This window comes from Microcebus murinus, chromosome 8 (assembly GCF_040939455.1).
Source record: "Microcebus murinus isolate Inina chromosome 8, M.murinus_Inina_mat1.0, whole genome shotgun sequence".
Classification (NCBI taxonomy): domain Eukaryota; kingdom Metazoa; phylum Chordata; class Mammalia; order Primates; family Cheirogaleidae; genus Microcebus; species Microcebus murinus.
In genome coordinates this window covers 50741599-50766880 of record NC_134111.1, presented here as the reverse complement: position 1 = coordinate 50766880, position 25282 = coordinate 50741599, and the positions used below count along the sequence as shown (strand labels likewise).

The window sequence follows — 25282 nt, the reverse complement described above, 5'->3', positions numbered from 1 at the left end:
GCTGAAACTTCAGGCACACAACATCACACCCGGCTAATTTTTTCTATTTTCAGTAAAGACAGGGTCTTGCTCTTGGCTCAGGCTGGTCTCGAACTTCTGACCTCCAGAGATCCTCCTGCCTCGGCCTCCCAGAGTGCTAGGAATTACAGGCATGAACCACCATGCCCAGCCCAGGCTAGTCTTGAATTCCTGGGCTCAAGCAATCCTCCCTCCTCGGCCTTTCAAAGTGCTGAGATTATAGACGTGAGCCACCACACCCAGTCAATACAAACATTTAAAAGTCACATGTTATACTAAATATTCATTTAAAAATAGTTTTATTTGTATTTCATGAAGCAATTTCATTCAAACTACATATGCTTCTTTGGCATTACTTCTTCACAGAGCAATGTCTAACCCAGTTTTCCAGAACATTTTGAAGTTTGTTATATCTAAGACTTGTAATAATTATGATGTCAAATCCTGACGAATTAGTACTAAATGTGAGCTAAATTTCTTTCCCCCCTTTAAAAAAAAAATCAATTTATTTTTATTTAAAGTATCTTAAAACTAAATTTAACCTCTGTCAGCATCCACAACTAAAATTGATTGAGGTCACTGAAGTCCTCTTAGGTTAATGTATTTATAACAGAACTTTGTCAACTCAAAATAATCAAGGCAGCAGCTCTCAGAACGATTTTGTAAAGGCTCAAATACAAGGTGGAATAATTCTGGGGTAAAAATAAGTCTTGCTTTATATTTGGGATATAAAGAAAATGCCTTTTCTGGATTTCTCCATCAGAGAACTCTATGCTGTGGACAGGCACGGGAGGGCACCGGGGACAATCCCTCTCTTTCTGGGGGGCAGAGGCCTTCCACACTAAAGGCCACATTTTCCTGAGCCATGTTTGGTGAGACCGTCCCATCGAATGATTAAGACTTCCAGCCTTAGCTAGGCTGCCCATAGGTCCAGGTCTCCCTAGGACAGTCCTGGATCACACCTGTTGTCTGAAAGCTTAACATTCACCCCCACCTCTTTCACTCACAGATGTCCCATTTGGAAGACAAGTGATATGGTCACCCCAGCCTCAGATGTAAAGCTGACAATGACACCTGACTGATGCAGCAGCTTGACTTCAATAGCACCATGCTTGAAATCACAACAGTGTACTTGCACCTGGCTGTGATTTCACAGGCAATGGTAAGTTATTTTGGTCTAAGAAACCCTACAGTCTCCATGAGATCAGGCTACCCGAGGGCAGCTTGTCTGGTCACCAGAATGCCCCTGACCTTACAAGAACACTCCCTTCCACCCAGGTTGACTTCCAGGTGTCCACTGGAGAACTACTGTCGCCTCCTGGCTGCCAGGGAAGTGCCTGATCTCCAGGGACCTGTGGGCAACAGGGAACATCCACACCCCTCCACTGCCCCCTGGCTGCCCTCAGCATGCCTGGTATCCCGCCTAGACCATGGAGGAGCTTTGCCCTTCACTCTCCTCATCCCCCTCCTTCCCCACCTGGTGAGGAGAAGTGGCATTGAAGCTTGCTTGTGCTCTTACCTAAGCCCTGCGCCTCTGCCTTGTGTAAGCTCTCTTCCCTCGCAACTAGAAAAATCGATCAACAGACTAACGCCTCACAATAGGCTTTCCAGCCAAAATATATGTTTTTAAAAAGTTATAAAATGACTATTTTCCATATTTGGGTGACTGATTATTTTGAGATCTACAAATACATCTGGGAACTCCCCAAAAGTTATATCCAGCCATAGTCAGCTATGCTCTAGCAAATATTATTGTATTTAGTCTGTCCTATTGTGTCCTGAAGAATCACTGCAAAACAACTAGAAGGAAACTAAGTACCTTGGATAAAACTCTAGTTTTCCCACAAGTAGTTAAGACAGGGAACTGACGTCTTTAAGGAAAAAGTCACTGCTGTTCCGGACTAGTTGGCAGGAACCCCTTGTCAGGTTTGGCATCTGGACGTGAAATCCCCACCTCTGCTGGCCGTCTGCACGGCTCAGGGCTGAGAGGTATCTAGAAGGGACTCAGTAATGGCACGTATCTTGCCATTTTCACCCACAGACTTACCCTGAGCTCTGGAATAGGATCTGGCCCGTGGCAGGCCCGCAAATATTCACTGAGGAATCATCACAGCTCTTCCACCTCGAGGGTGTGATTTTTAAGAGCCACTCTCCACTGTTCTGCCAACAGCAAAGAGAGTGCCAGAGGTTGTTACTACCAAGTGACTGTGGGTAACAGCCACCTATACAAGGAGACTTTGAGTTGGGCAGGTGTTAATGTTTTCTATTGCTGCCATAACAAATTATCACAAACTTAGTGTCTTAAAACACATTTATTATCTTACAGTTCCTCAGGTCAGAAGTCCACCATGGGGGCTCACTGGGCTAAAACTGAGGTGTCAGCAGGGCTGTGTTCCGTTCCAGAGGTTCTGGGAGAGAATCTGTTTCCTTGCCCTTTCCAGCTTCCAAAGCGGCCTGCTTTCCTCCACTCACAGTCCCTCCTTCCCTCTGCAGAGCCAGCGGCAGTGCATCTTCCAGTCTCCCTCTTCTGCATTATAGGGATCCCTCTGCACTGGGCCCACCTGGATAATCCAGGGGACTTTCCCTAATTTTAAAGGCAGTTGATTAGCAACCTTAATCCCTTCTGCAAACTAATTCGCCTTTGCCAGTTAACCTAACACACTCCCAGGTCTGCAGGGTTAGGACACAGACTTCTTTGTGGGCAGCATTCATGTTAAATCGTGCTCAGAATCCAAGTACCTGAATTCGAAGGACCGCCTAGGCACGAACATTTTAGGTTAAGTATTTCCCAGGGGCACACTTGGGGTGAACCCTCTCCCTTACTCCCTCCCCTCCAGCTACATCAGGCTTCCTTCACACCCCTGCAACCACCAGCGCTCTCCTGGCTCAGGACCTCGGCACAGGTCCTTCTCGCTCCCTGGAACCCTTCTACTCACCCTTCAGGGCTCTGCTTAAAAGACTCCCAGGCTAGGTCAGGTCCCACCCTTTACAATTTCTCATTTACCCTTCCTTCACAGCAGGGCCCACAGTCAGTGACTCTGTGCCCGTGCACGAGATGCCTGGCTCACTGTCCCCCTCTCTCCTCCCACAAGGTGAGCTCCCTGGGGCAGGGCCTCTCGTCTGTTCCGTCCACGGCCGCATCCCCTGGCATCCAACTCAGTGCCAGCACTTAAAGGACACTCAACGGGTGTTTTTAATAAATGAACCAAGTAATTTACACAATTAAAAGACAAAGTCCCGTTTTAATTTCAACACGGATTTAAAACTGAGAAACCTGAACCCTTCAAGCATTTCTAAAAGCAGATCCTCTATAAGCAGAGGGAAATGGAGCTGACATCCTGCAGACGCTCCTTTGAAGGTTCTAGGTCTTTTTTTAAAAAAAATTTGTATTCCATCTGTACTGTGATTTAAAAAAAAAAAGATCATGTAAAAGTCATATTAACGTAGCATTGTAAACAAAAAGTTCTGCCTGCAAATCTTTGAGTAAAAATGACGCAGAAATACCAGCCGCCAGTTTGAAAACACAACTTTCCATCTTTCATCCATCCATTCAGCAAGTATCTCCTGAGCTCCTCACTGTGACAGGGCTCACATCCCCACCTTAATTGGCTTTATTACAGCAGCCAGCCAGTGGCTCTAATTTCCAGCAGTTCTTACTAATTAATGCATTTGTAAGAGCTACAGAGGACACCGGTCTCTCACAATGGATGCCGGGTAACGCCTTAGCTATACAACAGTGTGCCCAGATGCCCACAGCGCACCTGGAAGCCACAGGAGGGGCTGAGAGGTTCCAAAAGGGAATTCTAAGGAATGCAAACACCCTTACCTATAACTCACCAGCTAAAACAAACATTAAAATGAGCCCACAAGTGAGTTTAGAAAGAAAGCTCAGGAAACATCAACTTGTCAAATGAAGCTTGAACTTTGTTTCTGGTTTCATACATGTAGGACTGATGGCCCTCATGATTTTGATGTCCTTACTCAATCCCTTTTGGATTCTGTACGTGGCTCCTTACAGATGAGACAACACAGGGGATTCGCACCATTCCTGCCACCCTCTACAAGGCCTGTGGTGAACAGCCTCATTCCTGCAGGTAAGCACTCCTGCCATCCTGACCCTCCTTTCTGTCTTCAGAACATACCAGCTGCGTTTCCATCTCAGAGTCTCCACAATTGCTTCCTTCCGCTCAGAACTCTCTTGCCCTGGGATCCTCGCAGGTCGCATTCTATGTATCCCTCATGGCTAACTCAACTGTCACATACTCTGAGAGCCCCTTCCTTGATCATCCTAGCTAGAAGCTCTCCCTAAATCACTCCCTCCATTCACCCTACGTAGTAATAGTCACAATCTTCATCAGTGCCTGATATTATGATAACAGCCCGTCTTCCCTCCACTAGAATGCCACATCTCCATGGGTACAGGGATTCTTCTCTTGTTCCCTGAACACTAGAGTCGTACCTGGCATATCCTTGCCATTCAGTAAGTGGAATGGCTGCAACCCTGGGTAGATACTAATCGTGCATCCCAATATTTTTCTTGGCAAGGGAGACGGCAAACCTGAATAGTACTAGTACACAGACTGCTCATGTTTGTAGGACACTCTATAATTGCAAACTCCTTCACATATACTTTTGTTTACATGACTCAGCAATTGGGGTGGAGGATAGGTATCTCCATCTTAGAGATGAAAATCTGAGGCTCAGACATTCCCTGACATGGATAGAGGTGTGAGCCCAATGCCCTCCCCACTGTGCCACACTCTTTCCACTACAAACAGAATCATCCTCTCCCCTCTGGCCACACCCCAGCCAAGGGCTGCCCCTCCCCCCCCTCATCTCCCAGAGCACACAAAGGCTCCGCTCCAAACCTTTCTCCAGTGTTTGCTGCACCCCGCCCTCCACAAAAGCTGTCTCACCACTCACTTCCAAACTCCAGCTCTGGGTTTCACCCTCTCCAAAGTAAACTTCCCTGGGCAAGGATTTCTCCCAACTATGCCTAACTGGGGTATAAACTCCTTGAGGGCAGGAATCTGGTCCTACTTTTTTGTAACTGCAAGGGTGTTTGGCCAAGAAAAATCAAAACCCTATTTAACTGTACTAACCGGTTGATCCAGTTGGGCAAGTATGAGCTAAAACTCACAGTGGAACAAATCTGTTCACCTCTAAGCCTGGGGTTGTCACGTGTACACAGAAAGTTGATTAAAAGGCTGAGGCTTTGTTTTGTAGATGAACTACAACCTCACATTCATAACAGATGAGATTTCTAATAACCTTCTAAGAAATTACAGAAGAAAAACACATGCTACTTGTAAATTAGGGCAAACAAGCTATTATTGTTAATATACCAACAGCTACCATCTCCCATGCTCTTACAATATATAAACACTCTGCTCTGAGTTCATTATGAAGTAGATACTATTAATATTACTACCACCCATTTTACAAATAAAGATGAAAAGTTCAGAGAGAACAACCTGCCCAAGGTCACACAGCTGGTAAGTGACAAAACAGGAGTTGTGTCCAGCACTCCCTGGCTCCTAGATTTTGCTCTAAACCACTACACTCAGTCTCCTTTCTGCTTGATCTGATGATATCATTAAAAGTAGATGATTTACCTACTTAAAAAAAAAAAAGAATATGTTTCAAGAGTGTGCTCAGTTATAATTAGGGTCTATTAAGTGTTCTGAGATCTTTGCCACAGGAGCCCAAAGGATACTTGTTGCCCTTAATTGGATCACAAGACCAGCAATTTTGTGTTGGCCTTTCCAAAATTTCACAAGAGACATCTTGAAAGTGCATGCTGGAGCTAAACTTGGCTTCCAGTGACTTCGACACTCATGACGTTTGAGCCTGAGGGTTCTAGTTCTTACCTGACTCAGTTCATGCTTTTTTAGGTGATTAAGAACAAGGGCACTCATGCAATAAAGGACTACCTGAAGCAGAACATGTTTTTATCACTCACAACTTTCAACTCCTCAAGTTCAGGAATCTTTAGGTTTACAGATATGTACTAGGAAAAAAAAACTTTTAAAGTCACAACCATCAATTTCAACTATTTAAATGAAATGCCAGCAAGAGTGATCAGATCAGCAAATTAGAGGAGGAGATGGGGAAGGAATTCTGGTTCTATCCCTGGGATCTATTTTTGGTATTTTCTTGTTTTACCAGCATTTGCTTATTGCCCAAAAATAAAGATTTAAATAATCTCAAGGAAAAAGAATACCAGGAGTGCCAACATAAACATCACAATGGCCTACGTTTAAAGTGGTCAACAAAAATTTATAACATATAGGTATAAATGTATAGCCAGCTTGTTTTAAAAATAAAATTATTAGCTGACCAAGTGACTCATACTGGTAGGACATCACTCAAAGAGTCACAATAAAACGCTGTCCAATGCAGTAAGGAAAAATGAAAGTCCAAGTGCTGATTGTCTCCAAGCAACACTATTCTCTTAGTTTCACAAAGCAGTTGCCAGATCTTGTCAAATGTGGCATTTAATCACTTCCTGAGCTGCTGAACTATAACATACCTGATTTTTCAGTTGCCAAATCACTTTTGCCTTCACAGGAGTCCAATCTCTAGTGATTTTCCTTTTAAGAAACCAAGTGTGAAGAGCTGTATACATTGAACCGGGAGCCCACCCTCCCATCTTTGATCTTCACACAGTGCTTGGCATGTAGTAGATGCTTAAATTTCTACTAAGTGAATAAAGTTTATTTTATAATTCATCACTTTTAATAATTTTAAATGAGTATGTTTTGACCAAGCAAGTTTTTATATGCCAAGTATACCGAGCATCGATATTATCAGTGCTAATTCTAACCACAAAAAAAAAAAAAGACTCATTTCTTAAAAGCCGTTATCAAATAGCTCATTGGCAAAGGAAAAAGTGACTTTTAGTTCCATCATTTTTCAGTAGAGTGTTTTTAATAAAAACTAGTAAAAGAAAAAGGTATATTTAATGAGCTCACACCTGGTAGGTCACCACATTCATTTTACTGTTCCAATAGCTTAGGAAATCCAAATTTTTCAATGTTTTGAAAAGGAAATTAGTATGATCACAGTTTATTTTCTAAATGAGATAACTGAAACAACAGGCTTAGCAGCCCTGCCAGAGACTGCTGGCTGTCACCCAATATCGGTTCTCCCCTTTTTCCATTGTGAAAGACTTCTTAGCTGGGCATAAGGCCACCCTAAAGAAACACCACTCATCTCTGCCTCCCTTTCTAGCTGGATGTGCCATGCAACTCGGTCCTGCTGGACAGGATGCATGACAGGTAACACACTGCTGCCTTCAAGAATCTCAAACGGTGATGTGTGTGCGCCTTTGGCTTTATTCTTCCTTGGCCCTTTCTGCACCTGCCTCGAATGTAGATGCTGCCATCTTGGATCACGAGGTTGAGGCTCCAATGGTGGAGCAATGGGTGTGAGTTCTGGGTCCTGACACCTCAGACCAGCCACCCAGATTTTTACAGACCAGGAAGTCAAAGACAAAGCATAACCAAAAGAGGTCTTTTGGGCTTTTTTTTTTTTTTTTTTTAAAAAAAGACAGATTTAGAAATAGGATACTATGAATTAAAAAAAGGCAGGCAATTTTTAAAAGTGTACATAAATATTTACAGAAATCAAGTTATATAGGTAAACATTTACACTGTTTACTACTCTACTCCAGCAATTAGATATTTAAGAAATATTTAGGACCAGTGTGGCTTGGGAACCAATGAAGGAGCACAGACAGTGGCCAGAGCACTGGAGCTGCGCCCGAGGCCCCCAGTTGTATTAGGACATGTCCCATCACATATTTGGAGGGAAACATGGTGAATGGAGGGGGAACGCCTATGGGAAGAGAGGCCAGGGCAATGAGGAGGGACACTCAGGGACTTGGGGCAAAGCTATTTACGAGTTGAGTATCCCCTTTCCACAACGCTTGGGACCAAAAGTGTTTCAGATTTTTTTCAGAAAATGCTCCAGTGACCATTTCCTTTGAGCATCATATCAAAAGTTTCTGATTTTGGAGTATTTCAGATTTTTAGATTTGGGACGCTCAACCTAAATTTACCAACCAAAAGTTATTGGTATATACTAGACCAGTCCTACTTAGGCCTGTTATAATTGAAATAAAGTAGAAAATAAATAGAATACAGAATATACAGTAATACAGAGAAAGCTTACACCGTCTTATCTGCCCCGTAACAGACTGGCAGGCCAAAACCATAACCAGAAATACCGAGGGAGTTACAAGAAGAGTGGTGGGTTCAAGTCCCAGCTATGCCACCTATTAGCTGGCTATCACCGTGGGTTGCCTGTGACACGGCTCTACCTAAATTTTCTCGTGGGGCGTTGCAAGGATCAAATAAAATAATGTCAAATAACTCTGTAGACGCTTATCACAGTGATGAAGCATTACACTAAATCTTATACATTCCAACAAGCCATTCTAATTTGAACATGTTCATTTTAGCAAGTATAGGTACAGGCAGGGCACAAACACTGAAACCCTCTGGAATCTAGTTAGCTTTAGCATAAAGCTGTCCACTCTAGTTGTTGAAAAGATTCTACGAACCCCACTGCTAGAGCAGCCCATGGTAATATCAGATGGGTAGGATGTAATCTGTGACAGAAAGGAATGAGGGCAGCCACTCCTCCAGAATTAGCCATGATCATTAAAATGGCACTGGGCAGACCACTGCACTAGGCGCTGATCCTCCATGTAAGGTGACATGAGGTAAGCACAAAGTTCTTCACTGCAGCACTGCTTTTAACAGCAAAGCATTAGAAATTACCTAAATATCCAGACTGGTTAAATAAATCATGGTTCATCCAAAACTGAATACTTTGCAGAGATTAAATACTAAGGAAGATCTTTATTTACAACATGGAATAGGCTCAAACATGCCAAGAGAAAAAGAGCAAGGTACGAAAGAATATATGGCATGCTACCAAACGTGTGAAAAATATGTATATATTTGTTTATAAACATATAGGTATCTCCGAAAGGATTCACAGCAAACCAGTAAAACAATGGCTGCCTCCAGGAAGAATACAGTGACGAGAGACCAAGGGTGAGAGGGTGACTTTTACTCCATACCTCTTTGTAGTTTTTGTATTTGGACCATGTGACTATATTACCTATTCAAAAATAAATAATTTTTTTAAATGGCATCAGTCAGTGGACAGTGAAGTCACTGAAAGTTCTAAAGAAAATGACAGATAGTCATAGAGGTAAAAATCAGTGCCCAGAAGTCATGAAGTAAACCTTATAATTGCATAAAAAAGCTCACACATGCTGTCTTTACGTAGGCAGTTGCAGGCAAAGAAGTCCAACATTGATTTTTACAGCCCATTCCAGAGGCATGACGACATCTCAATAAAGCAAGCATATAAACGCGTACCTACTGTGCACCAGGCGCTGTGCCAGCCATCCGGGTATTACATAAAGTGCAAATGTAAGGGAAAGATGGAAATATATGGAAGAAAGGAAATGCAAACAGCTGAGAGGATAGACAAGCTGTCTACAGTCAAGTAAGGTGCAGCGTGAATCGCAATGACAGCAGCGAGAGAACTCTAACTTTCACTACACAAAAGTCCATGGCACTGACAGCACTGGGGGAACACCTCAGCTATGGAAAAAGCATCCATGAGAAACTCCTCGCCCCTCCTAGTCTCCTTTTACAAGGGACTGGATCAGTCTAGTGCAGGGAAGCCCCTGTATTGAGAGCTAAAGCACTGCAGGTACTGTTTCTAAACAGCTGCAGGGTGCGAATGCCTCAGTCCTGGATGCCTGGACCCCGCCCGCCCCACCTGCCTGCAGCAGCCACTTCCTACCGGGAGGAGCCGGGTGTATTCCGCACTTGTGTGTCAGGGCCTGAGTCAGCCACCTCACCTTTCCTCTAACCTAGAGCAATGGATGAGAGGCTATGGCAGGAACCAGGACTCCCTGTGCAGAAACGTGACGGAGGGGGTGGTGACCACCACGGGGAATGCGCAGCTGCTTCTGGACTTGTGCTCGAAGGCAAATCCAGGCCTAGCTCCTCATGGAGAAACGTTTCTCATCTCAGCAACTCCCGATGGCAACCCTCTATGATGAGAAAAAGATTCAGACAAGTCTGGTGGGACTTGAACAGGTCTCCTTAAGCTTCTAGTGACATTTTATAAAAACAGACACATTGACTAGGTGGACCTCTGCTTAGGGAAAGGGTTCTAGTGAACAGCGAAGCAGAAACATGTCTGGACATGAAGGGGAGTTGTGAGTACAGCCATTAGTAGCCGACTACAGCAAATCCTGGGCCTCCATTTCTTGCTTTTTAAAATGAAAGGTAAATCTACCTTTCCAGACCATTCCTTGAGTTCCTTCCTAACTCCGGCAGGTGATAAACAGTTTCAATAGTAAAGAAACCCACAAAAGTATTATTGGGTAATATTTCTAGAATATGCCCACTCGTGCACATGAAAACACCTATGTCTTGTGCAATGAGTTTAGATTTCTTTTAAAGCGCATTTTCTATTTTTGAGGAGTGACAAGTGTCAGGCTCCATGTTAAAGCAAACAGATAAATCCCATCCAAGCTTGCCTACAGTGGCTTCACAATTCAGATCCCTCAATTAGCTTCTACTCTGACAGCTTATATTCGTTATGTATTAGCTTCTATTCTGACAGCTCCCAAATAGTTTATTGGAAATTTTGTCACAAAAACATAAGAATAGAGAGAGTCTATTAAACTAACTCAGTAGGTCTGAGCAATACAGAAATTAGTCATTAAAAAAATATATCAAGAATATAAAACTGCTCCCAGGTAATAGATTAATAGGCTCTAAAGGAAGGGGGCAAGGAGATAAAGTCAGTGGACAAGTATTTGCAAGACAAGCTAAAGATGACCTTACAACACAGGACAGTTGTTAGTCCAGTCAGTGTTCCCTGAACAAACAAGCACTTCTCTTGAACTTTGACCCATAAATGTGCCACTGTCATATCAAACCCAGCTTCGATCTCAACAGAGTAGGCAACTAAAAACACTCTGGGATTCATTTTTAAAGCTACCAAGAGTTAGTAAGAAGTACTAGCAAGATATACAAGTGAGAAATAAACTAATATGGCAAGGCTTTTTATCTGTTGAGATTTTCTCTTTAACTCAGCTAAAAACTTAAGACAAATCACTTGGTCTCTCAAAGGATGCTGGTGAGGAGCCCCGGAGCCCCCAGGTGAAGCCAGCTCCACAGCTGCTGAACTCCAGCAGCTGCACCCTCCGCCAAGTCAGGAAAACATGTACCATGCTATGAGACCAAATTTTAACTTCTACCATAAATGCGTTAAACTTTTACCTCCATTGCCACTAATCTACTTTAGAATATAGTATCAAATGATATGATTTAGCACAGTTCTATGGGGAGTTCAAGTTTGTTTAGCTTCTCAATTATTGCATGGCCTCTATTACAATATGGAACATCATTGTTTCTGAGCACTTCAGAGGAAGTTTAGGTAGTACAGGGGTGTTCACAATAATGTTAACATACTTAATACTACTGAACTGGACACTTACAATGATTAAAACAGTAAATTTTATGTTATAAAATTTTCTATAAATTTTTTTAAAAGGTACCAGAACATAAAGGATCATTCTAAAGAAACAGTCAGCCCAGTTCCTATTTTCTAGAAGTCTTTAATGTATTTGGAGAATTAAATCAACTCAAAAAGCTCAACAAATACCTACTGAGTATCCATTTCTGTGTATTAGATTTGAAGCAAAAATGGACACGATATCAGCCTTGCTTTTAAGAAGCTCACAAACCAACAGGGCTCCTATCCATCAGGCAGACATTTATAGAGTGCCTCCCACATGCAAGAGATGTGGTGAGGCCAAGAGGGCAGACAGGTGCTGTCTCACGTGCAAACAGCCATACATCAGCAGGGGCTGACCAATGTTGACCTGAGGAATTCGGAGACTCTGCTGAAAAATGTGCCCCCAATTAGCAGGGTAAAGGGTGGCTGTATATTTGCTGTCTCTATCCCAGGCTATTATGTGGGGGACATTTAAAAACCCAAGATACTGTTCTATTAAGGGCAAGATTATATAGCACAGGTTTAACTCCAAGATGGGCTACCGGGGCAAAGCAACCACCAAAAGCTTGCTATGTCTTTAAAGCCTTGTGTTTTATATTAAAAACTTACACATATTTCACTCTGCACTATAATAATGGGGCCATGCTTTTTATTCCACCACCACTAGCCTCCTCCAGAAGATGTTCCGTATTTAATTTGTGACACACCCAGGGGAATGGATACTAAGGCCCTGATGTTCCCATGTTTGCATAATTTCAAAGCTATTCTATTTTCTTTTGGACTCAGGTTTACCTCAAGGTAAATCTTATCTTGAAAGAAAAGATTGAAAACTGACAGTATTTCAGAGCCCAAAGTGCTGATTTAGCCTCATTTTCCACACTCCTGACAATTCAACAAGGCCATGTGTCATTTTTATTCAATACATGCACTGAAACGCTGGGTAAATTGACTAGGATCACAAAGACAACCCAGCCCACGGGAACAGGAAGTGCGGCCTCGGCAGAGCTCACTTCCCCCCGGGAGGACCCGTGCCCACCAGTCACTGCCCTGCCGTCCACCCAGCCTGCAGGATACCCGAGACTGAACCATCCTAGACACCGAGTTCTGGAGCTGCAGGTAACTCCCACATGGGAAGAGTTCTCTCCACACCTAAAATGAGCTCTGTGAGAAATTAGGAAAATAAAAAGCTGCGGTTCCTCTGTAGCTCAAATATAGCATGAAGATCTGGAAATTGTCAAATGGGTTTGACAAGCTGCCATCTTCTCTTCTTCCAAGTCCCACATTTCCCCTTCTTCTCTTCATCACGACGATGTATAGTTCCCATCTGCCTGTGGACTGCCCCCAACTCTGGTTGTAGACCCCTCCCCTAGGGCAACCCAACCTGTGGCCTGATTCCCAAAGGGTAACTTCTGCCATCCACCAGACTGAACAGAATAGCTACAAAAACTCCCCAGTGTGAGGGAATTATATTCATATTTTACTTTAGGGGACCCATAACCATAAAAGCTGATGTTTATTGGAAACATCAGGAACTCTGCTAAGTGCTTTATACTCACCACATTTAATATTCACAGCCCTATTAGTTAGGTGCTATTTTTGTTTGTTTTTGTAGACAGGAGGTCTCACTATGTTGCCCAGGCTAGATTCAAACTCCTGGGCTCAAGTGATTCTCCTGCCTCAGCCTCCTGAGTAGCTGGGACTACAGGCATGTTCCGCTGCACCCAGCTTGAGGTAGGTGCGATTAATAAGTCCATTTGATTGATGAGGACAAGTAACTTGCACAAGATAAAACCAATAGGACATAAAGGAGCTGGGATTCAAATCCCTATCTGTTTGCCTCTAGAATGAAGTTCTTACTCCTAATGAGGCAAACTTCTACACAAGTATTGAGTAATTTAAGGAAAATGACCTATTAATATCCACTGGAGAAATCAGAAGCAATCAAAGAAAGCGACAACTGTCCATGAGGATGACTATCCACCTACCCGCATCTCTGCCCCTTTATTTTGCCTTCCTTGCTCATAACTATGCAGAGCAACCCATGCTGCTACAGCGAGGCTCCTCCACTGCTGTGTCCCTCTCATCTGCTCAGACGTCACACCAACAATTCTCCTCTCTCTTGCATTGACTTTTCCTTTTCTACAGAATCATCCTCATCAACAAATCAGCTCACTTTAACTTTCTCCCATCTTAAAAAACAAAACAAATCCCTCCGCTCCCTTTCCCCCCTCCAGCCCCATGGCCCTGGCTCCCCTCTACAGCAAAACCCCTCAAGAGTTCCTTATTCTTCATCTCCAATTCCTCCTTCTGTTCTCTCACAAACCCACTCAATCAGGCACTGCTCCCATCCTCCCCAACAGTGCTCTCACATGGTCACCAGGCCTGCCCATTACCCATCCAGAGATCCACTCTGAGTAAGTGTCATTTGGCACAACTGATCCTTCACTCCCTCTTTGAAACACCTTCATCGCGTGGCTTCCAGGCAGCGGATCTCCCAGCCCTCCTCCCACCTCACTGGCTATTCCTGTCAGTCTCTGGGCTGGTTTCCCTCCTCTGCTTAAGCTCCGCACGTAGGAGCGCCCGCATCCCAGTCCCTAGTGTCTATCCTTGCTGCTCTCATTCAGTTCCTCATAAACACAACCTCTAGTACTGTAGACTCCTCTACAATGACTGCAGATGACTCTTTCACTTGTATCTCCAATGCAAATCTTTCCACCTGAACTTCAAACTTTAGCATTTTTTTATTGACTCTTATTCAACTGGCTACTCAACAGCTCCACTTGGGTGTATAAACACCTCAAACCTTACAAGCTTAAAGCCAAACTCCTGCCCTTTCTCCAAAATCTACTGCTCTCACAATCTTCCCCAAATCATAACAACTTCATCCATAACAACTTCCAGCTGTTCAGGCCAAAAGCCTTGGACACACTCTTTTCTACTCTGTCTTCTCCCTCACCCAGTATCTAGTCCATTGGAAATCTTATTGTTGTTGACTCTGCTTTAGGAATATATCCAAAACCTGAGCACTTCTTGCTATTTCCATTGCTACCACATTGGTCCAAACCACCATCATATCTATTACAGCAGCTGCCTAATTGGTATCACTACTTCTATCCTTGCCCCAGAGCAATCCATTTAAAATCTAAGTCAAACATGTCATATTCTTCTCAGAGCCTTCCAATGGTTTCCCATCTCAGTCAGTCTTTCAGTGACCCATAAGGCCCTACCCAATCTGCCTCCAAGTAGACTACTTGTTCTTCCTGAACATGCTTCTGCCTCAGGGCCTTTGCACTTGCTGTTCTCTGTGCCAGGAATACTCTTCCCGCACAGCCTCATCTTCTCAGTGAAGTCTTCCCTGGCTGTCCTACTGCCAACCAGAACCAACTCCCTATTCCCTTCCTCCACTTTATATTCCTCTGTAGGATTTATTATCTAACATACCATTTGTTTACTGTTTGTCGTCCCCTCAGAACAAGCAAGGCTTTTGTCTGTTTTGTTTGCTGCTGTACCTGTGGCACTAGAACAGTGCCAAACACACAGTAAATATAAATATGCTGAATGAACAGTGAATATCTGTTGAATCAACAACTTTTATAGGAAAACTCAAAAAAGCTGGCAAAAAAGTTTATCTGGCAGGTCCCAGAGTTTTTCCTTCTTTCTCATATTCAAATAAGGATACAGATCCCTATTTCTTTTAGTTTGAAATAGAAAACAAATATAAATTAATATATATGCCCACACAGAAATAAATGAGCTTACAGAGACCAACTTTTTATCCTAAGATATTGAAAAAGCCTTGTCAGCCAGCTCCTGGCTGCCGCTGCTAAGCTTGGGCAGTAAAAAAGAGGTGGGGAGATCACTGTCTCTAGAGCTTACCTCCTGGGACCATCCTCTTAGAAAGAGTCCCAGGGATGCCTCTCCACACTCCTGCAGCCCTTACTTGGTTAACTGTGAAGCAGCCCTGTACCCTTTCCAAATACAACACAGCTTTTGAAATTACTTTTCTTTCAAACTGGCTTATCTGATGTGGTATCCGAAATGGCTTTACCATGTTCTGGGCATTAAAACTCTTTTCTGGCTGGCCCCTAAAGTCCTCCCCGGACCTTGGGACCATCGAATTCAGTAGGTATCTCCTTCAGCCTTCTCTGGGGCCAATGTCCTTGAGCTTCTAGAAGGCCCAGCAATGCCCAGACCCATCTCTCTTTGCACTTGTGAGTTCACATAAGGCCTCCTCAATACCCAAATCTCTAGGCCAGCTCTCAACGTTTTCCAAGTATTGTCTTAAGTTGACACCTGGGCCTAGTGTCATTATCAGCCACGAGACCTCAGTGGCAAATAATATCATTTTCCTAATTATGTCTCTGCATGTCCACCTGATCACATCTGAGCCGCTTTCTGTGTGTTTCCTTGTTTGGAAACTCAGGTTTCAGTCACAGCAAAGCTGGATTCCTGAAGCCCAATAGACAGGGCTCAGCACCTTATGTTCTCGGGTATTTCAAATGTCTTTTTCCTGTCTGTCTCCAATCTCTCCAGAGCCTTGTAGAATTCTAACCATCTCCATTTCACTACTATTGTTGTTTCAATACCTTTGTTCTCAAGGAACAAATAGAACCCCATGGTCAGTAGGAGGGCAGCCAGGCCACCACCTGACAAGACATACGGGGGAACAGGGCCTGGGAAGGATTTCTTACCACCTACACCAGGGGACGACCAGTCAGCACCTTTGGGTGTAATTCACTTTGAAAAGATTCTCTAGTTGGCTTTACATCCCGTTGCTTTATCAGGACCACAGAAGACTGACTACTGGACCAATGACCGCATGTGCTAAAGAGGAGGGCTTCTGATTCTGTGAGGATAAAGGGGTCATTTGGTCCAGGAGGCTTATGGCTCAGTGACATCCTACCCTCTGGGTCTGAAACATTTATTATCATGTATATCGGGGGTCCTTAAACTTTTTAAACGGGGGGCCAGTTCACTGTCCCTCAGACCATTGGAGGGCCGGACTATAGTTTTAAAAAAACTATGAACAAATTCCTATGCACACTGCACATATCTTATTTTGAAATAAAACAACAAACAGGCAGAAACACCCGAATGTAGCCCGAGGGCCATAGTTTGAGGATGCCTGATGTACATGACACGTGCACACAATTACAATAACCTCAGTACAAATGAATGTCCTTTTCAAAATGAAGAAAGCACGGTGACACTGATACCACTGAACAAAGCAAGCAGACCTCGGGCCAACAGGCACTGCCCCTTGCTTCCTTATTCTTCGTATCACTAACCAACGTGCCTCCTTCAAATTATTTCAAAGTTTATTTTTATTTCTATATTCCTAGACCTACAAAGTGTATTTCTCTAAAAGCTTTTCTTATACTACATCTGAAAAGGTTTTTCAAAAAAGCAAGCTTCAGATTATATGACATGCAAAATATACTAGCCGGTTAGCAAATAAACATGCAAGCAGATACCCATGGCTCCACATCACTTGTTTTTGTCCTCTGCACTTGCTTTTAGTGGTACTTCCTCCCGTTCCCCCTAATTCAGAACAGTCTTCTTTACCATCTAATTGGTTTTAGAGACTTAGAAATTTTCTAAACAGTCTTTTGCCAATTTGGGATCAGATTTTGTGACCGTAGAGTCCAGCACGGGAATAATGTGGCATGTGGGAGTGTCTGCTGCCACAAACACGCCAACCTTGGAATCAGGATGCTGGTTTGGGATTTTTAGAATTATCTTGATTTTGTTTATCTCAACAGAAAAGCTAGACAGCAGTAGATGAGACAGTGGTCAGCCCACCATGTCATTAGGTTGACAGGGACCAATGCTGGTAAAGGGCCCATCTACCTGCCCCAGTTTGGGGCTAATTAACAATTAGCCTCTTAATTTAGTTCCAATAGATCAGTTTGCAATTCTAAATGCCAGTTTAACAAGGAAACCTGCTAAGAAGACACTACTTCCATACTTTGTCCACGTACCTTCTAACCTTAGGCAGTTTTGATGCCAACCATCAGATCCGATCAAGCTCCTTCCAAGCAAACATTAATGCCAAACAAAAGACTAAGAAAAATAAATGGTCGTCAACCCTGCCCTGGGTGGAGTGCAAGCTATCCAGCCTTCTAGGGCTGGGGGTGATAGGGTGCTTCCAAAGTCACAAGGCCTGAGAAGGCCTGGGAACCACACAGTTGGTATTCTTATCCATAAGCCCGTCCTGTAGCTGCCCGGCCCCCCTCCAAGGGTATCCCGAGTACGGTCACTGCCTTCCCGGAACTGCATCGTGCCCACACACCCACCTGCCGCTCACCTCCTCTGAACAATGAAACTTTTCTGCCACGTATTTACTGCTTAGCAGCTATAAAGGGCTACAAGGCCTGGTTCTTCTGAGCTGTACTTTCCAACATACGGTAACTGGAGAATGAAATGGAATGGAAGAAAGGGAGAACACACACTTAAACATTATCAAAAGCAAACCCAAAAGGAGAAAGCACATGTACTGCATGGGGTGGGGAGCACAGAAGATGTGGTTGTAAGACCAAATCTGCTCAACATGCCACGGCCACTTCATCTCTCTCACAGCCTCGGTTTCACATTTATTTAACACACACAAAATGCTTACTCTGGGCCAGGACTGATTTTACAGCTGAGGAAAGGGAAGCCCAGAGAGGTGAGGAATCCTGTGCAACATCAGAGCTAGTAAACGGCAGAACGGGATTTGGTCCCAGCTGGCGCTAGGCTGTTCTTATCCACAACGTTATATGCTGCCTTCTGTGTAAAGAAGGCAGGCTTGTCTGGCTCGAACCTAGAAGACTTTAAGAACAGATTGCTGGATCACACTTATGGAAACTGACGCGACAGATCTGGGCTGAGTTGAGAATCATACTTTCATAAAAGATTCCTGAGTAGATACCCTGAAGACCAGCCAGGTTTCAGAAGCTCTAAGGTTCCTTCCAGATACGAAGTTATTTGATTCTAGCGTTGTACTCAAACCCAGAAGGGGGAGACAGGCGCTGGGGGCTGGCACTGCACCCAGCACCCACTGCTACAACACCTAATTTTTACCATCCTCCCAGGAGTGGAGTGTTACTCAGACCCCCAGAGCGAGTTTTATGGCTCTCAGGCTGTCCACAGGACGGATGAGCAGCCTTCCCACCATTCCACCAAGAGTTAATTATGTCCAAGGCTCCCTTTCTATGCTAGAAGAACTAAACCTTCTGTTATCAAATCACAAGTGCCCCTACATGCCCCCCATGTGACTCCCATGCCCTTGTGTCAAGTTGTTTTTAGGATCTCTATTCCACGGCCACCCTTTTCTATCTAGTCTCATTTTAACAAACTACTACCTCAGCAAGTCCAGCAGACCCACTGTGGTGCAGGGCAGCCTGTATTTCTGGGGTTAAGTTCTAAAGTCTGCCTTCAGGGCAAAAGCCAAGCATAATTTAAAACCACTCATAAAAATCCCTTAGCTGAGACCTGGGCCCTTAACCCCAAAACCAAAAGGACTTCTTGTGTGTCTCTTTGCATTAAGGTTATAGCTTCCCTTCCACGGGGCAGCAGACACCAAGGCCTGAGTGAGGAAGGGCAAAGGGTTAAATAAAGAGATTTCTCCCTCAGACTACCCTCAGCAGAAAGAACTGATTTCACAAGTTAAACCGAGTGTATGATACGACTCTGTTGTACTTGCAAGGAATATGCTAGGTGCTATCAGGTAAAGAAATGAGCATAAGACCCCTGCCCTCAGGTAACCTGCAATCCAGTTGGGAGAGATTAGATCACCCTCTGAAGATGGTGGATAACAGTTAAACACAAACCATCAGAACTGTTAGACACATGTGCTATAGATAAAGGAAGAAGAGATTGATGTAGTGCTGGGTGGGGAAATTTAAACTGATTCTTGAGATATGACTGTATTCTTTAAGATGGGTGACTCAGCACTAATCAGTGTTGCAGGCACAACTGGCCCTGTCATCTAAGCATACAATAGTATTTTCTGTTGTATCTTTACTGTCTCTCTTGAAAATCCCAAATAATTCTCTGTCCACACTAATATGTTGAGCCCTGGTCCTTAGGGAACCATGTGTCATATATGGTTCTTGTACTATTTGGTTATACAAACTTAAATCTTAATATATGTTAGATCTTAATATGTTATTAATATGTTATCTTAATATGTCTTAATATGTATAATAAGTCTATACAACTAAGAACACAGAATAACTGCTTCATTATAGTAGAGAGGAGGATTTGGAGGATCTTTTCTTTTTGAGGCAGGGTCTTGCTCTGTTGCCCAGGCTGGAGTGCAATGGCATGATCATAGCTCACTATAACCTATAATTCTTGAGTTCAAGTGATCCTCCTGCCTCAGCCTCCCAAGTAGCTAGGATAATAGGTATGTGACAGTATGCCTGGCTAATTTTTTTACTTTTTTGTAGAGAGGAGGTCTTGTTATGTTGCCCAGGCTGTTTTCAAACTCCTGGCCTCAATCCCAAAGTGACAGGATTATAGGCATGAGCCACCTTGCCTGGCCAAAACTTAATTTATAAACGTTTATTCTGACTTTCCCAACAAATTATTTATACTATATGAATCTTTTTACCCTTTTCCCCCCAACCAACCAACTTGGGTGGTTTCACACCAGACTGTGTTAAAATTAAACTTGTCTATTTCTGCTATATTGCAGAATTCTAAGACTTCTTCTAAGTATCCCTGCATAATTTGGCTTTTTCTCTGCTCTCAGGACACAAGGTGACCCAGCAATCCCTGGAAGATGGCCCTGGGCCACATGGCACTCTGAGTGAATGAATGCAAGGAAGCAAGTGCTTAGGTACACATCCTGGATACAGCTCTGATCCCTGGCAAAGCTACGGTTCACACTTCACTGGGCTTTTTCAGAATTGGGGGTGGGGAGGTGGCTGGCAAAGAAGGACCCAAAACTTGATCCAAGGCCAGTTGAAATAGGGGACAACAGGAAGAGAATCCAGGCACCAATATTTAAGTAGATAGCCCTGACCCATCCATATGGCACATGATTCAATTGATCAACAATGTATAGTATTGATACATTTCCAAAAATTCAAATGCTTGCCAACTTCTCCAAATCTGAAGGGCATTTCTGACTTTTCTGGTTAGAGAAGGCATGAGCATGAGTCAGAAATACCAAGTTCAAATCCAGATTCTGTTAAGACTCTGCTTAGGCAGTTGTGAGACTTTGGACAAGACAATTCACAACTTTCAGCTTCAGTTTCTTCATATGTAAAGGGAGACAGGTGGACTAGATCACTAGCTCAGAAAATATGGTTTTCAAAGCTGGAACACCATTTCAAAGTCTGAAAAAAGTCAAGAATGTCATAGAACAGAAGTGGCAGTGGGCCTGGAGAGCTACTGGAAGATAGTGGTGATCAGAGAGCCCCCACAAGACAAGAAAATGGGGGTTGGGAGAAATTGCTCCATGAGAGTATCTCTTAGACATCTGCTCCTCCTTCTGGGTTCTGCCCTGTGGCCATACATAGATCCATCTCTTCCCAGAAGAGCTAAGAGGGATGATTCACAGGATGGATATACCCACAGTCATCATCACATACCTACTACCTCAGGGGATGACTCAACCTTACTACCTGAGAGAAATTAAAGACTCCAAGGCACTCAGAACCTGACCTCAGTCACTCAGCCAACCATCTAATAATCCTTTGGAATCTGAAATTTTAATATGCAGCCTAAAAACCTAGATGAAGTTTTATAATATCTAGTTCAGTTTTATAGTCTCCAAAGCTTTAAGGAACACTCAACATGTTTTGAGGCTCTCAGATACATTATTCTGCTATAAAATCTTAACTAGAGTTTAAGACGTTGTTAAATATTTAAATGACGCTGTAGAAAACTTAAGCCACAAAGATCTATGATGGATTTTCTATAATAGTGCATTTGTGTCATATTTCCACACATCTTTAATATTCTATTAATACTTCTCCTGCCTCAAAGTCCTGTGTTGTGTAAATTTACTTTTGTTATAAGACTGATTAAAATTAAGTTGCTTTGAACATGGGTTTCATAAATGTAACCAAGAGTTTAAAATATCAATTATCCCAACAACCACCTTTGTCTTTACTCTTAGGCAGTCTTAGAATCACAGAATGTTTTAAACACCTTGTCCAGTACCTGACACACAGGAGGAACACAATTGCTGCTTTTATATTTATCATTAACAGCTACCATTTAGTCAGCAAGTACCCATGTCAGGCAGGCATTAAGGACTTTACATGTTACCTCTTAATCCTCACCACAACCCTATTAAGCAGTAGTATCTTCATTTTACAGAGAAACTAACGCTCAAAGTAAATTAACAGCTGCTAAAAGGCTGAGAAGGAATCTGAGCTCAGGTTTCTCTCCCACCGGTTCCCTGAAATATTCCCACTGAGCTTTTCCATAGAGTTTAGGAATAGGACCAGAAGTTGTCATCTTAATCTTACTGGCTCTATCATTTACACCCACCTTCTTTCCTGTCAAAGGTGACAACTGATGTGATATGGCCTGAGTGTGCTGGTTCTCCTGGGAGGACCAGTGCTATTCCTGAAGCTCAGAAGGGTGAGGAGCAGCATGAGACATAAACCACACAGCCCCCACCCCATAGAGTGTAGTTACTGCCTTTGAGCTCTAGGGAAAGATACAGCCCCCTTTAGGTGGGCCTCTCCCCATCCTGGTGTCTAATCAGCTGCTCCCTTCTGTCAGCCCCTAAGAAGAGCATTTCCAGAAGCATCAGACCCCAATCACAGGCTAACCCTTACCCTAGGGAGGACTTGCAGCGGCTCTAATACCAGAGAAGCCCAGCAGCAGTAGCAAGTTTTAGCCAACACACTACTAACCTTCCCAAGAGAAATTCCTGGCCACAGTCCCGTTCTGCAAATCTCCCTCGCAGGCATATTTCTTGCCCCAGTACTCCTCCTTCACAGAGTTTGATTGAACAAGTATTTCAAAGAAGCCACCAGTTTCGGTGGGCCTCTGATGCGGACAGAGAACAACAAGGGAATGAATTCCCTCTGACAGCCCACTATCCATTCTGCACCAAGTTCAGATTCTCCACGTGAGTACGCACACATACACACACTAAGGATTCAGAGACACTAAACGCCATCCACTGAGTTAACAGAAACCACCTTTCATTTCAGATTTACAGCTCAACGGTCATTATTTCTGAGAGAAAGCAGAATATAAGCAGCTGGCCAGGCCTGCAGCCCCGGACCACCTGCCTGGAGCCTGCACAGCCCCAGCTAATCTCTTTGCTCCACCTAAAAGGTGTCAGAAAAATCTAACTTTAAGATTCAGTGGCCCACAACATTCACAAATTCCAAAGTTGTTAACTACTGAAATCAAGAGGTTCCCTCCAGCTCTAAAATTCCATTTGCCTCTCCTCAACACAAAGTCTTCTCTTCACTGCGGCTGCACTTTGCTTTCTCCGGTCCATTGGTCCTGGAAGGACCTCGGTTCAAGTAAAGGCCTGGGTGGGGAGGGGAGACCTTTTGTTGTCAGAGTATTTTTCGGTAGCACGGATCAAGAATGCAGCCCCACTGCGATTAAGGCCACTAAGCTCCAAAATACCCTCTCCAGCCTAAATAGTTCGACCATGTGGGAACCAAACACTGCTTTAAAAAGAAAAGGCAGGCTAAGAGTGCCGGTCTCCACTTTCTCCAGGGAGGTGCGCTATGGTGGGGGGTTGTCACAACCAAACCTTGTTTTCAAAGTCCTGGCTCGGATCGGACATTTTGCTTTAACCCCTCGGCTAGGCCCGCCCAACGCTGGGGCCCAGAAGGTCTCGGGTGCAGCCCAGTACTTTGGGGAGTTGGGTGGGCGGCGGAGCACACCACTCAGAGAGAGTTGTTTACTCAGCTGATCTAGTCCTGCGAACAGGTGCTTGGTTAATTTCATCTTTAAAAAAGCATGTGTAAGTATCTCCTGCAGGAGCGCCCGCACTGCCGGGGAAAGTCACGCAGGACACATGAAAAGTGGCTTTCCAACTTCTGTGGGGCGCGCGAGTCTGCAGGAGGGTGGGGAGCCCAGGTGTTCCGTGAGTCTGGGAAAGGCCTGGATCATCCTGGAACAACGCTCCCAGCAACTACACAGCGGCGAGGCGGTGACCCTACACCCTACTCCTGCCCCAAACACACGCGTGAAGCTCAGCGAAGCGTGCCACCTGCCGGGGTCCTTGCAAACATGCCCGGAGGGAAGACCGGGAGGAAAGCACTTGATTTAAAAAAAAAAAAAAGTAAACTCTCCCGGGGCCCAGGCCGGCCCTCGGGTTCCCCTTCCCGAGCTGAATCCGGGGAGGCGCCGCGCAGGGCGGTGGGCGCGCCCGCCCGGCCCAGGCCGCGCCCCGCTGCCCGGCTCTTCCCCCGGGCCGGCGGAGCCCGGGGCCGGGCAGGGCAGGGCGGCCGACTGCGGGCGCGCCCGGCGGGCGGGAACAGGGCACGCCCTCCCTCTCCGCGCGCGGGCCGGCGCCCCGGTGGGGGTGGGAAGAGGCAGGGAACTCACAGGCGCTTGTCTTCGGGATGCAGCTGCCAGTGCATGGCCAGCGAGAAGCCGAAGAGACTCCCGGGGTCCCCAGATTTCCGGATCACATTGTCCTCGTGGGTGTCCAAGTTGAAGGCTGCGCCGAGCCGGGACAGGAGCCCCGCCGACAGGTAGAGCAGGCACAGCTGCCCCGCCGCCGCCATGGGCGGGCGCACCGGGAGGGGAGCGGGGACCTGCGGCGGCCGCCCTGCGCTGCGGGCTGGGTCCGAGGCTGCCGCGCTGCTGCTGCCGCCGCGGCCACCTTCGCCTCCTCTCGCCACTGCGCCCGGCCCCACCCCCGGGACGGGTCGCGCTCTCCGTCCGGCCGCTCCCCCTCGCGGGCAGCTCCCGACCGCTGAATGAGCCCGTTGTTCTCTGGAGACTCGCAGGCGTTTTATCAAGTGACGAGGACGCCGGCCCCGCCCCTCCCCACCCCGCTGGCCCCTCCTCGCGCGCCCGAGCCCGGCCCGCCGCCCGCACCTTCCCGGCCGGCCCGACGGCTGCGCCGCCGGCCCTTCGCCTCTCCCGCCGCCCTTACCTGCCCGGAAGCGGTGGCGGGGGCACCAGGAGGCGAGCCCCGGGCAGAGCTGCCCCACTCCGCCGCCCCCTCTGGAAAGAAGCGCTGGAATTGTGGTGCGGTGCAGCGCAGAGCGAGAAAGGCGTTCACTACCTGTTAGGAGAGAAAGGTGCCAGTGATGCGCGGCCTCATTGCCCGGAGCAGCCTGTTCCTGCAGACGTGGGCCCACGTGCAAATGCATGCTTCATTCATTCATTCTACAGGTGTTCATGGGGCGCCCAGTACTTGGGAACTAGAGCTGTATAGACTGTTCTGGGTCCTCAAAGACCTAGCCGTCAAAAATGATAACAGCACACACTTTCATAATGCCGTGAGATTTACAAACACAGCCATTACCTCATTGAATCCTAGCAATCCTGTGAGGTGGGTATTTTCTTTCTGCAGATGAAAACATTAGAGCTCAGCTTTGCCCCCAGATCGCCTAGGGATCTGTGCCTAGGTGACAAGGAGAGTTTGTGGGAGAAGTCACAAGGAGTCAGAAATTTAAACCTTGGTTTACAGTTGTTCTGAGGCGGGGAAGAGCCCCTCAGCAGTAAATAATGGGTTATTTCAAGTGGCACTCAGGTGTTGCCCTTCTTAACTAGCCCC

At 45.2% G+C, this 25282-nt stretch overlaps 1 protein-coding gene across 3 annotated transcripts in view; it reads right to left on the bottom strand.

Moving 5' to 3' along the window:
- The window catches only part of ITGA6 (integrin subunit alpha 6), a 75703-nt gene extending 51214 nt beyond the window's left edge, over positions 1-24489 (bottom strand). For all 3 annotated transcript variants that reach the window (XM_076005655.1, XM_012781943.3, XM_012781944.3), the window contains exon 1: positions 24100-24489. In XM_076005655.1, the coding sequence (XP_075861770.1) occupies positions 24100-24281 (182 nt within the window). In that variant the 5' untranslated portion in view covers positions 24282-24489. The remainder of the gene's footprint in view (positions 1-24099) is intronic.
- Positions 24490-25282: the final 793 nt, after the last annotated feature.